Raw genomic sequence first — 14104 nt, forward strand, 5'->3', positions numbered from 1 at the left:
ATTGCCATGGAAATAAAGTTAGCTTTCGTCAAAGAAAATATACAGATAATAAGCTTTTAGCTCCTTCCTAATCAACTTACAGTTAGCTTATAGTTAGATACATTTCCTGCAGGGTGTAGAGAACACACAGAGCCATGTGTGTAAAACTAGTTCAATGAATAAATTAAATAGCATTATAATCTGAATTGGCATGGTGAATGCCTAACGCTGACGAGATGACATGATAAGATTAGTAGCCTCATGGCTCTTTGGAATCTACCTCATGGGCAGTAGCGCCGGCGTTTCCAGACGCGCCGGCGTCGCCGCCGCCGCAAGGCCTGCCGGCGTAAACCTCTAGTGTATACAGGCGACTGCATTTTTGTGGTTGCTGGGAATGTTTTGAGAGCGTATTTAGGAGCGAAAATTTAAAAGTGTGTCATATATTTTACTTTTTAATAATTTGAACGATACTAACATTTTGCAATGCAGTTTGCTTTTACAGAATATGGTGAAAATAACAAAACAATAACTTGAAATTGTATTAGTTCCCGTGGAGGACGCCCTTTGACGAAACAAAAGCGAACACTGATTGCAAATGTTTTCCTTTATCAACTGAAGCACCTCTTTTAAAACTACCGACACACCAAATTTTCCAAATGGAAGTCTTAATTGAATTGCTGTGACACTTCCTTCTGCGAAAAATCGAAGAGGTGCGCAAGCTTTTATGAGCGGAGGTATTGAAGTTGAACGAAGAGGTTCATCTGTTTATTAACCAATTATACTACAGCTCCTTTTGGAAGTCCTCAATTTTGAAAATTAACACAAAACGATAATAAAAGAAAATTAACTTTTGCTTACAGTGCACGCGGAGGATTGGAATTATCCTTTAAATATCGCCTGATTGAGGCCGCGCTCATGCACTTCTCTTCCTCTTAAACAAATAATTGTGATGAACTTAGCTTTATTGCTGTCTTTTCTTTAAAACTCTTTAATTTAATAATTTAATTTTACTTGCACAGCTTGTTTACAGCCGCTTGCTGGTTGTCTTACTGTCAAATTTGGATTATCGATAACTACAGCAACTGATGATAGTTGTCATTCGTAATACAAATTTTCTTTCCAGTTGCATTGCTAGCTGGCAACCGAACCGTGGTGCGTTGCTATCCGTAATCGACCCATAAAATTAATGAGGCGTATTCTTGTTTTCGTACGAATCGAAAATTTTAAATTTTTGTACAGAAAATTATAGGAAAATTTCAAGATTTTCGATTCGTACGAAAACAAGAATACGCCCCAATATCAATAAACATGCATGCATGTACAACTTCGAAGTAGTTACGGAAATTAAATTATAATACATATACATAACTCACCCACGGTGACAGCTTCTAATATTATATGTTAAAACAAAGTACCAGGAGCAATCTAGAAGCAGTGGAAAATGGTACCTACGAAAAAAAGTAGATGAAATGTGTTTGGTAATTTCCTCCGTTGAAGCGAGGTTGGCAGACGTTGTTGATCCCTCTCTGAAGCCGAGGCAACCTCTAACGACACAATCACAGCCTGCACAGTTGCTCGGGTGTCACTACGCGTAGGATGTTCGCCCTGGCCCGAGGGGGGGTCAACTACCTCGTTTAATGGAAGTTGGGGCGGATTCGGTTTCACCGCCATCACTTCGGTAGCTTTCGAGGCTGGGATGACCTCGTGCCAGCTCCCAGCCTGCCCAGTGGCCTTGCTGGAGGATGAGCAGGAGTCCTGGTCGATTTCTGCCGAGGCATCTGTAGGTTTCCCCGCCTCCGTCTCAACACTCTGCGGCTCCTTCGTAGGCGAAGTGTCCCTCAGATGTAATTTTATGTTTCCCGAATCTGTAGGCTATCCGACCATTCACCGCAGCGAGTCTCGTCATTGATACGTGGTCAATGAGTAGTACCAAATGTACAAACTGACCACTTGGCAGCCTGTGCGATATCTCCCAGCTACCGGTCGAAATGCGATTCTGAGCAGTGATGGTGTTCAGAATCTTCTCGTTACTGAGCTGCAGACTCTGGGGGAAATATCCTCGGATTACACGAGTTCGAGGGAACTCATTTTCCTCCAAAAAGTTAACGTCCAAGCGACACTTGGTCTTAATAAACTGGGCGTTTGATTTTAGCCACGTCGCCGTTTGAGCGTTCGAGCAGATGACAAGAAGCCACCCACCTCGAGGTACGCAACTGTCGACCGCGGGCTTTACGTCCGCGCTCGAGTTCTCAATCGTGAAGTCTATTATCGCCTCTTGTAGCAGTGCTAGTTGCTATACCGTTAAAGAATTGTTTGACTGAGTCAACCGGAACAAAACCCAAGTCTACGCTACTTACCACCCGGCTAAAGGTGGCTTTTTCGAGCCCCATGTGAGCCGGTCTGGGTTTTTTCGTGACATTGTCACTGGGTGATTGCTCCTCGGAGCGAATACGTTTCAACTACCCAGTGATCGTTGATATACTTTTGGCCATTTTTAAGGCCTCCTCCCTAGACTTGCCTTCGCCCAGGGCACGCCTGAAAATCTTCCGCTCTTTCGAGTTGAAGTATACAAAGCTGGACTTGGGGTCCAGAGGGTCCGTCAGAGAAGGTTGAGAGCAGCCCAAAGGCTGCAGTGAGTGATGATTTCCGAGCATCATCGGGCTCATCTAAATTTGATTCATTTTTATTTGAAATGTACATAAAATTGTGTGTTTGTACCGAATGCACTTTCAAACTAAATAAAGGCACGATTGTACCAACTTTTCCATCAATGTATGTAATCCAGCAGCTGATTTCGTATCGCTAATTGCGCAGCTGACGTATGTGTGAACACCAAACTCAATTCCGCTATTTAAAGCTTGATTGCCTCAGCTAAATGACCTGCTAATTATCTGTCTTATAGTTGTAAAGTTACCAGGAACACTCTCATAATTTAAAAAAGTTGTATACTCTAAATAATTAACAATATAAGGATGTGATGGCCTCGCCTGTCGCATACACTTAGGTAGTCCATTGGTGAATATATCGGTGGATTGAATATATTTTCTAATGTAGAGTGGACGCTGTCTACCTCCATACTTTTTACCTTTGTTAAATGTTGAATTAATTGCAAACGATCAAATTAAATAGTAGAATCTATGTAGTGTAAGTGGTATGTGCATACATATGTGTGTATTTATTTAGTTGGTTTATAATCATTTTTTACATCGAAATCAAAGCACACTCATCAGATTCGCCTGCTATCAAAAACAGTTATAAGCAAGTAAGCGTATACCCGTTTTTTCAGAGTATGGATTATGGCATATATATCTTTGTGGAAACTTGGTTTAATAGTAATTTCTTCAGCGAAGAATTCTTTGATTCCAACATTTTCCAGACTTATAGGAAAGACCGGGATGCTGAGAAAACTGGCCACTTCAAAGGGGGTGGTGTACTAATGGCTTTAAGGCGTAGCTTAAGGTCGTCCTTTTTTGAATTGCTCCACCACGATACGTTAATTGACCAATTATGTGTGCTTGTTGTTAGCTCGTTCGGCCCTTTGTTTATCTGTGTATCATATGTCCCACCTAATAGCTCAGAAGAGTTATATAACTATCACATAGAGAATATCTCACACATCTATGAAAGTAATGGAAATTGTAATCTTTGTATTTTTGGCGACTTCAATCTCCCTGGCATTAACTGGGCATGCTTTCAAAACTCGGGTTGCCATACCCCAACCAACGTTACTCGTTCGCATGAAATAGACTTTATTGATAATCTTTTTAGCCTTAATCTTACACAAATTAATTGCATATTCAATAAGTTATCTAAATTATTAGATCTTGTGTTTGTACACGAAAATTTGATATCTAACCTATCTGAATTTAAGACTCCGATGTGTTATCCGGATATGCATCATAATCCCCTTATCATATCTTCGGAGTTTTCTGAAAAGCTTTCCTTAAGGCAAAACAAGAGGATTTCCTACAATTTTCGTGATGCAGATTACGACGTCTTAAACCTGGAAATAAATGACGTAAATTGATGTGATATCTTCAATTAAAAAAATGATAGTATGAGTCTATGTCTGAGGTCTTCTCCGAGCAACTGGCTACCTTACCCTCCAATCCTCATAAATTACCCTGGCACTCTGACACTCTAAAAAATCTGAAAAATAAAAGAAATAAATACCACAAACGCCATAAGGCAAATATACACAATAATCATCTCAATACCTTAATAGTGCGAAACAGATTAATGTTCTTGACAAATTTCTTTATAACCAGTACATTAGGAGACTAGAATCTGAACTTAAAGACAACGCAAAAGCTTTTTGGAATTTCGTACGTTCTAAGCGTGGCAGTTCTAATATTCTGACTTGCATGTACTTTAACTGACAATGTTCGAAATCTCTAGCAGATACTGTGGAACTTTTTGCAAAACTTTTCAGTTCGAATTTCGCCTGTGAAAGCGATTCTATAAACTTACAACGAAGTTACTGGCCGACTCAACGCCTATATCTTGGCTCGATGAATGTCTCGACATCTGATATTACTTACGCCATGTCTAACCAAACTCCGACATTGAAATGTGATTCTGATGGTTTTGTGCACACTTCGTCAAACATTGTAGTCTGTCATTATGGATTTCTTTATGTCATATATTGAACCTATCACTTTCGACTGGATTATTGCCTCTTTAACCCCAGTCTTTAAATCTGAAAGTAGAAATGATATCACAAATTATTGGCCTATTTCAAAACTGTCTGTCTGCTCAAAGTTATTCGAAAGAGTGTTACATTTTAAACTCTCTTTTCTTGCCAAAAGAATAATTGAGCCCCACCAACATATTTTTGTGGCTGGTGGTTCAACGGTCACTAATTTAGCTTCTTTTCAGAATTTTGTGCTTCTTCCTTCAAAGATGGCTCTCAGGTAGACACCATTTATACGGACTTTTCTAAAGCCTTTGATAAGGTACCACACTTAATATTGCTATAAAAGTTGGGTGCATTGGGTTTCACTCTAAATTCCTAACATGGTTAAAGTCTTACCTTACAAATAGGACTCTCTCTGTAGATATCGATGATTGTAAATCTAATCTCTTTGTTGTAGCATCAGGTGTTCCCCAGGGTAGTATTCTTGGCCCCTTATTGTTTGTCTTGTTTATAAATGATATTAGCTCCTGTCTCAAAAACCTCCAGTTTTTTATTGTATTCTGATGACTTAAAACTCTTTCGTAGAATAACCTCCTCATCTGATGTTCTCTACCTTCAGGAAGACTTATATCGTCTGTTGTGGATTGTACTAGTTAAGCATACTACTATTTAAATTGTATAAATATATTTGTTGTGAACTGACTAACTAATTTTTATATATGGTTCAGTTGGCAGCCCCTAACTATCGATAGTTGAGTAACTTGACATCTTGTTATTTTCTATTTTCACGAAATACGGTATTTTGTATTCACACAGTTTTCTATAAAAGCCGAACTTTGAATATAGTTTCTTTCTACTCGATTGAAATAAATGTGCGAGTAGCACACATCACATCACCCCAGATGTGCCGTCTTTTCATCTTTTAATATCGTCTTTTAAGTTGGTTTGAATATTATAAACTGTATTAAAAAGGTGCTTAAAGGTGAATCTCAAAATATCCTTACAACAAATTACTACCTCGTAAACCATCAGCTTACTCCTGTTAGCGAATTTGTTGACCTTAGTGTCGTGTTTGACTCGAATTTTTCATTTGTAAATCATATTTGCCATTTACTTCCAAAAGTTTATAGTAATTTAGTATTTATTCGTAGATATGCCAAAGATTTTAGAGACCCCTATCCTCGGAAAGCATTATTTAATTCCTTAGTGCGATCTAAGCTTGAGTATGCCTCTATTATATGGAGGCCTATTTATAATTGTCACGCTTCAAGGATTGAATGAGTTCAAAAGGTGTTTATTTGATTTGCCCTCGCTTCTCTTAATTTCTCAGATCCGATTCCTTCATATTACCCCCGGTGTAAACTAATAAACTTGCTTGCGTTGGGAAATAGAAGGCGTACCCATTTACTCTTATTTGTCTTCGATCTTATCTCTGGCTCCATTGACTGCCCACCTCTTCTTGAGCAGTTTACCTTCAACGTGCCTCTCAGAACTCTTCGTTCTCGCATGCCCTTTTACGTACCTGCCGTTAAGACTAATTACTCATTTTTTGCGCATATTATTCAAATTATCTTAGTCAAAAATGCAGCCATGTGAGAATTTAGGCAACGTGCGAGCTGCCAGGTTCTCTTATGAATATAATTAACATAAGCTTTTCCACGTGGTTACCTTTCAATAAAGAGAACAAACAAATATTTGCAAATAAATTTAATTTATTTTATAGCTGACAACTAATGCACGCTTTTTGTTCTTTTTCAGACTCCATTTTGATTTTGACTCTTTATTACCGCCAAACAACATTATGTGTATACATATTTTCAAAATTTTGCATAGTCTCACGAGCTAGGTAAAAATTATGGCGTTCGTATTCACAACGAGAAATCTCAAAATTTTTTTTTGATCTTTCCCAATTTCGTTTTTTTTTATCAGTTGGCAAAGGCCCTCAGTGGCAGCGCGCCGAGCGTAATTTCATGTCAATTAGTAGAAAAGTTCCATGGTGAAAAAAAACTTTTTATTATCGTGAGAAAATTTTTCATTTCTGCTGCGCCAACTCGTAACTTTTTATTGCTGTAAATTTTTGACAGTTGCTCTAGTGCAAAAGAAGTTGAGCAATTAAAATGCAGCAATTATACAAAAAATACTTATCTTCAGTGTTGCCAACTTTTGATTTTCAAAAAGCACCGACAACTTGGAAAAAAAATCGTTTTACCACACTAAAAGCACCAAATGGTTTTGAATCAATGGATGCTTTTTTCAAAACAGTTTGTATGTATTTAACAAAAACAAAAATTTAACAATATTTACAAGAATGCATACATAAATCAATAAACAAAACTTTTTCACTCATAACGATTGAAAAGCCACATGCTGTAATGACTCATGCTTACGACGTAATACCGAAGTACTGCACCTTAAAACTGATATATCTCAAGAAAGTCAAATCGAATCCCAACAAACGAAAATCATGCCATAAGTAGAAATGAGCAAAAAAAATTGATGTTTTCATTATATAACCTCAAATATCGCAAAAAACCGTGATTTTGGCACTTTGAGGTTAGGGTATCTCAAAATTATAGTGCTAGAGCAATTGTGCGGCCAGATTTGGATTCAGCACCAAGAAACGATGTGTTTTACTCAGGTGGTACAAAAATAAAAATTTTTACAAATAATTAGAAAAGAAAAAAGAAATACTTAACTTACTCGCATATCTACTAGCATTTTCAACGCGAATAGAATTGAACAAGGTGAATTTGCAAGTTCAGCTTTTTATCAATCATGGTTGTATTTAAGTTCATTTAAATTTGTAGATTTTTGTAAATTCAGTGCTGCCACAGCTTTAAATATTTAAAAATTATTTCAGGTTTTAACTATATCGGAGAAATTTTAGTTCAGAAAAAAAGCACTAAAAAAGGCACTAGGCAATAAATAATATTTTTTGGTGTTTTAATTTTCAAAAAGCACTAAATCTAGTGCTTAAAGCACCGTTTTGACAACTATGCTTATCTTTACCGACTTTGATTCTTCTAGAACTGAAAACCATGCATTTATTAGACGTCTTAGTAATAACATTAGAACAAAGAAATACTTCAAGACAGAAGGTAGGTGTGATTCTTGCTGTAAAACTGTTAACCAGCCCTGCCGGGTTGAAAATTTTCATTCACCTCATAGTTGTCAAAAATGTACAATCCAGAGTAATTTTCTATCAATTGGCACAGGCCCTTTGCACAAAAAGGTTGTGAAATGCGTTTTGTTTAAATCGTTTATAAAATGAGTCATTTATGTATACCATTTTATACATTTTATATTGTTTACCGGTAGGGATGCAACATCGCCCGAGTCCGAAGTACTCAGATTTAGTCCAAAAAGCGTTCCATACTCGAAAATGACAGTGAGAGAATTACGCTCACAGAGAGCAAAATAAAGAAAAAGTGAGGAAACGCAAAACTAGCTGAAACTAGCAGTAAACAGCTGATCGATGTATTTGACTATTGTAAATATTTGGCGCGAATTTTTGTTTATCCATTTTGACAGCTTCTAGTTTCTGCTAGTAAAAACTTTACTAGCAGAAATTAGCAGGAGAGCCAAAAAAATAAGAGCGTAAGAACGAGAGAGAGCTGCTATTTTCTGCTAGTTTTTTGTGCTAAGAAACGCTTTCCAGCAGAAATTACTGATAGTTTGTGATAATTATATGTTAAGAAACAAAGCTACTACTACACGAAATAAAATGTAGCCTGAAATGTTTTTTAAACTCGAAAAAACTAGATTCACATATCCGCTACAAACCATAATACAAAACTTTGAAAAATTCAACAGTTTTATGTTAATTTTCAAATTTTTATCTGAATTTTTACAAAAACGCGCTAAAGAAACCGCCTTGATTTTTAACGAATTGGTTTTTCTGACGGGGTTTTGCACTCTTTACCATAACAAGTAAATTTCTTGTAGAATTAAATGCGAGAGACCATTTGCAAACAAAATTAAAAAAGTCAACGCCAGTTATTATAAATTGCACCTTTTATATGAAAAAAAAACCCAAAGCGATTTTAGCTGCTTAAACTTGCACCTGTTTTATTAGAATTACATACCCAGAATTTTTTTAAATGTTCAGACTAAAAAGTTCAAAATATAGATGAAAATTTGTTCAATTTTTATAAGTTCTGGTTACGGAATGAACCATTTTTTATAAAAAAGCATTACAAAAAAAATTTAACTTAAAAACCGACAAATATTTAACAAAAATCAGCATGCACTCGCGTTTGATCGCCAGTGTATGTATGTGGGATTGGAACGACGGACTACTGGAACGGACCTGACAGGCACACCATTGTGGACGGATGCAACCATGCATATTACTTAAATTAAATTAAATTAATTTAAATTAAATTAACTTAAATTAAGTTTAACTAAACGACGGACTACTGGAACGGACCTGACAGGCACACCATTGTGGACGAATGCAACCATGCATATTAATTAAATTAAATTAAATTAAATTACTTCTTTTGGTTTGTTCCACAATACATCATAAATTAAATCAAACTAAATTAAAATAAATTAAATTAAGTTCAATTGAATTAAATTAAAATATTTTAAATTAAATTAAATTAAGTACAACGGCGCCCTCCGTATGATTGGGGAAAGGATCGGGGAACTGAGGAAGATGATGGACAGCCAGAGGCACGTGAACCTGCAAATGAAGAACGACCTAACCAGCATGTCGAAATTCTTCGAAATCGTTGAGAGTAATGATCTAGAAATGACCTCAGTTAGTTCTTCAGTGAAATCGACTCAAACAGACCGGCCAGTCAAAGGTGATAAAACAGGGAATAAGTGCAGGTCGGCGAACGAACCCACACCCGAGTACCACCCACAACCGAAAGGAAAACACATTCGTGTCACCTCACCTCGAGCGCAAGCAGAGAAACTCGTAGCAGTGATCAACCAGCAACTGCTGACAACGCGGTCCAGGAGCCAAACGGCGATAACCAGTCGTCATGCTCCAACGTTACCACAGCCAACTTAAATATGGAGTGGACTAAGGTGAAACCGAAAAGACGGCAGAGAAAAAAGCCAGCCCGCCCGGACGCCATTGTAACCAAATTCTCTGGAGAGTGTTCCTACGCTGACATTTTGAAAATGGTAAAGAGCGAGGAAAGCCTGAAGGGTTTAAGCAAAACTGTGCGGAAGATCAGCACAGTTCAGAAGAACAGCTGGTTGCGATCTCCTGTTTCAGCCGAACAAGTCTGAGGACGCAAATACTGCGAAACTTCAAGAGGCCTAACTGAAATGGTTCATATAGACAGACATGATATCGACGAAGTTACGACAAGCGAAGAGGTGTGCTTAGATTTAAATGACCAGGGTGAGTCCTCTAAAGTGCAAGTATCCGATATCCGGTCGATACGAAAAGCATACGGAGGCACACAGACCGCAATCCTTACTCCTACCCGAGAGCGTTGCCAATAAATTAGTAGCCCAAGGTAAAATCAGAATTGGCTGGGTTATCTGCCGAAAAAGACATAAAATACAGCCAATGCGCTACTACAAATGTTTTGAGTTCGGCCACATATCCAAGGTCAGTAGGAGCAGCGACTATTTTGGCAAATCGTGCTTCAAGTGCGGTCAAACTGGGCACACGGCCAAACTATGCACAAATGTACCACGCTTTGGTTTTGGGTCAATAATAGACCTGACCTTTATCAGTTCCGGGCTATATAGATTCACTGAATGGAAACATAGCATGTGTTATACGCAAAGTGATCATTCAGCTTTAATTTGCAATATCAACTTCAGACGAGAACTGTCTAAGCGGACTTACAACCCCGGAATATCGCACGGCTGGAAAACCAGTAATTTAGACCCTGACTCGTTTACCAGCATGCTTCCATCCACCGTTTACCAAGGGTCAGCAGACTCCATGGTCGATCACCTAATGCCCGATATTCGCGCAGCATGCGATGCTTCAATGGCCAGGAGAACTTCCTCCACGTATCGTCATGCGGTTTACTGGTGGAACGATAACATAGCGGACCTGCGAAAGAAATGTCTAAGATGTAGGCGAAACGCTCAGAGAGTTAGGGAAAGGGACAACTTCGGCTTATAAGAGTGCACGCGACGCACTAAAGAAAGGAATTAAAGAAAGTAAGCAGCAATGCTTTTTAGAGCTTTGCGATGATGCTGAACGGAATCCTTGGGTATCGGCTTACAAAATTGTCTCAAAAAACTGAAAGGCAAAGACATGAATCCGACCAACTCTGCATACCTAAAGTCCGTTGTGGAGACACTCTTTTCTGTACAGAGACCGTTTGTGTCCACTATGGACGGTGATCCGTTGAGTGTTGTTGACCCTGTAACGGAAGAAGAAATCACACTCGCAACAGCTAAAGTGGAAGTAAAGAAAGCTCCTGGCCCCGATGGCGTGCCCAACATAGCTCTTAAGACTGCAGTCAGCCATGCGCTTCCTCATTCCTACAAGTTTTGAATAGATGTTTAACGAATGGAACTTTCCCTCAAATCTGGAAGAGGCAAATGATTGTTTTAATACCTAAGCCGGGTAAACCTCTGGATGATCCCTCAAGTTTTCGGTCTATTTGTCTGCTAGACACGGCAGGGAAAATCTTGGAGCATATTATTGCCAAGCGACTCGACAGGGAAGTCCAAGAGGCGTTCACTCTTAGCGATCGTGGTTAAAAGCCAAATACTGTATGCTGCCCCAATTTGGTCAAACGCGGCACAGTGTCCAGCATACTTCCGCGGAGGCAACTCAACATACCGTTTATACCCGCTCCGAGTTTGCAACGCCTTCAGAACAGTGTCGGGCGAAGCAGCTTTCATAATCGCCAGTATAATACCCGAGAGAATCGACGGTCCTTGCATCCACGCCGCGTACTCTAACTCAATTTAACCGACGTCAAGCCCGGGAAAGCAGCATTACGGAGTAGCAAAACAAGTGGAATAGTACGACTAAAGGTCATTGGACCTATCGCTGCAAACCAAATCTGGTATCCTGGCTTAATAGAACGCATAGCGAAGTAGATTTTTATCTTAGTCAGTTCTTTAGTGGTCATGGCTGTTTTAAGGCATACCTGTTTAAATTCAAACATCAGCACGACCCGTACTGCGACTTCTGTCGAAATGGCGTGGAAGAAGATGTGCGCCACGTATTCTTTGAGTGCCCTTGATTCCATCGGCAGATGAACCAAAAGAAACAAGCTGTTGGAGGAGTGTTTACGCCACAGTCAGTAGTCGACTATATGACGAAAGGAGCCAGTGAATGGGCATCAACCAGCGACACACTAACTTCAATTTTGAAGGAAATGAGGGACCTAGAGAGATAGCGGCGTATCACCCGTGATTAAGCCAACCCTTAGCATATCCGCGGACTGTAACCAAACTACGATGTTCACCAACCAAAGCGTAGGCGCGGACAGGAACCTAGGCCGTTCCAGCCGCCCAAGTAAGACAACTAAGAAACTTGTGCTTTCAGACCGTCCCTTGAACATGAAACTTACCAACTAAAGCGTAAGCGAGAACTGGAACCTAGGGCGTTCCAGCCGCCCAGGTGGCAATCTCGAAAACTTGTGCCACCGAAAAATAGGCTCGGACTGAATAGGCCTAGGTATGAATAGGCCTATTACACAGGCCGTCAAAATTTTATTAAATTTTCTAAACAAGAATCGGACTATACTTTTCCGAAGGTCTTTGTCGTGCTGAATTCGGATCTGACCCCAGAATAGCCCAATCACGTCAGGTTTTTGAGATATTCTAACCAAAAAGTACAAAAATCACGGTTTTTGGACACATTTGAGCTCCTGTAACACGATGAAAAAATTTTTTTCAGAAAGATCATCTCATTATCTGAAAGTATTACTCCTCCCCTCCGAAATTCTTTATTTGTCACCGAGAAGTCGTCTGTTGAATTTACTGAGTTTTATCCACTACTCCTCATTTTCAGAATATCCGAATTTACTAGACTCAGTGGCCCGTAGTCATAGAGAAGTTAGAAAAAGGTTTTAATGATTAAAATTGTGTTTTATTGTAATCACCATTTTAACTCTTTCATAGTCAACTTAAAATGCATTTTATGGCAAAAACAGAATTTTAACTTTAAAATGAGGAGAACGCGGTTTTAAAATGGTAAAATAAGGTTCTAAGTTTTGTTTTGTTGTTGAAGTAGTCAACGCAATAGCTCCCAGGTTCGGTCCCCACTCCGAGCGATTCCAAACAATTTTTTTTTTATTTTATATTTTTTTTTTCACATAAACATTATCTTATTTTATTTTAATAAATTTAGTTTTATTATCTTGTTTTGTTTATGGTATTTGATATAAAAATCTCGTTATTTATCAAATTTTTTTGGAGTTTAATTTTAATGTAAAAGGCCACAACAACTATAATTAAATTACAAAAATTTAAGTAATATTTAATAGAACAAAAACAGATGTAAAAAAAATTTCCCTGGCAGTGGGATTCGAACCCGCGACTTCCCGGCTTGCTAAATCCACAATCCTGCAGCGGACACAAGGTTAACTAATTAAAGTACTCATATTTCTATATATTGCCGGGTAAATTTTTTCTCTTCATATGGATAGCACTGTTCTCTCTCATCTTAACAAAAAGCTGTTTCTAAGATGTCTACGATTAGCAAAACTTGAAACTCTATTCTAAACATAAAACTATATTTTAACAAGAATGAGTTTTAACTTGAGACTATGACTATGGGCCAGTAAATTCAACAGACGACTTCTCGGTGACAAATAAAGATTTTTTAAAGATTTAAAATGAGTTTTGGAGGGGAGGAGTAGTATTTTTAAATATGAGAAGATCTTTCTGAAAAAAAAAAATTCATCGTATTACAGGAGCTCAAATGTGCCCAAAAATCGTGATTTTTGTGCTTCTAGGTTAGAATATCTCGAAAACATGACGTTATTGGGCTATTCTGGGGTCAGATTCGAGTTCAGTACGTCAAATACCTTCGGAAAACTATAGTCCGATTCTTGTTGGCGTGTGTTATCACAGCAACTTTTTGTTTATTTTAGCAAAAATTTCATTTTTAATAAACACGACGTATTTACTTCTACGAGTTAGAACAAGATGACTATTACTACGTTTATACGTAAGTTTATTCGATGGTGAAAAATTCTTTTTTAATATTGCCTGATTATAAAAAGGCAATAATATGACCAAAATGGTCAACGTCTTGATTATAAAAAGGAAATAAGATAAACATCGAAAAAGAAAATAAACCTAAGAATGGCGGCGTCTTGCGCTTATTTGCAAATAGTACCACTAATCAATACTTATTTGCGTGATTTAGTTATTTACAAGTAAAAAATTAACTCTGCGTTTATACGGCAAATTTTACCATTTTGCAAATTGTTATTTGCAAATAATACGTGCGTAATACTCGTCACTTAAAAACATATTTTTCGGATTATGACATACGTGAACGTACTCTTTACCCCATTCACTTATTCGACTGACGGTATC

The 14104-nt window shown here is 38.1% G+C and overlaps 1 protein-coding gene across 1 annotated transcript; it reads right to left on the bottom strand.

The window, feature by feature from the left end:
* Nucleotides 1–1780: 1780 nt before the first annotated feature.
* On the bottom strand, nt 1781–2633 carry LOC108359036 (uncharacterized). Its single transcript, XM_017610663.1, has 2 exons — nt 2462–2633; nt 1781–2265 (listed from the first exon to the last, which is right to left on the bottom strand). The coding sequence occupies exons 1-2, from the start codon at nt 2631–2633 to the stop codon at nt 1781–1783; spliced, it is 657 nt and encodes a 218-aa protein (XP_017466152.1).
* Between the last annotated feature and the right edge of the window lie 11471 nt (nt 2634–14104).

Source organism: Rhagoletis zephyria, unplaced genomic scaffold (genome assembly GCF_001687245.7).
Source record: "Rhagoletis zephyria isolate East Lansing unplaced genomic scaffold, Rhagoletis_zephyria_1.1 Rzeph_scaffold_00330, whole genome shotgun sequence".
Lineage (NCBI taxonomy): Eukaryota > Metazoa > Arthropoda > Insecta > Diptera > Tephritidae > Rhagoletis > Rhagoletis zephyria.

What these genes read in the sequence shown, in the direction of transcription:
- LOC108359036 (XM_017610663.1), bottom strand. Translation starts at nt 2,633, where the DNA reads ATGCTCGGAAATCATCACTCACTGCAGCCTTTGGGCTGCTCTCAACCT. An exon ending in GGCCTTAAAAATGGCCAAAA is followed by an intron (nt 2,266 to 2,461) that starts GTATATCAACGA and finishes TATAGCAACTAG; the next exon opens with CACTGCTACAAGAGGCGATA.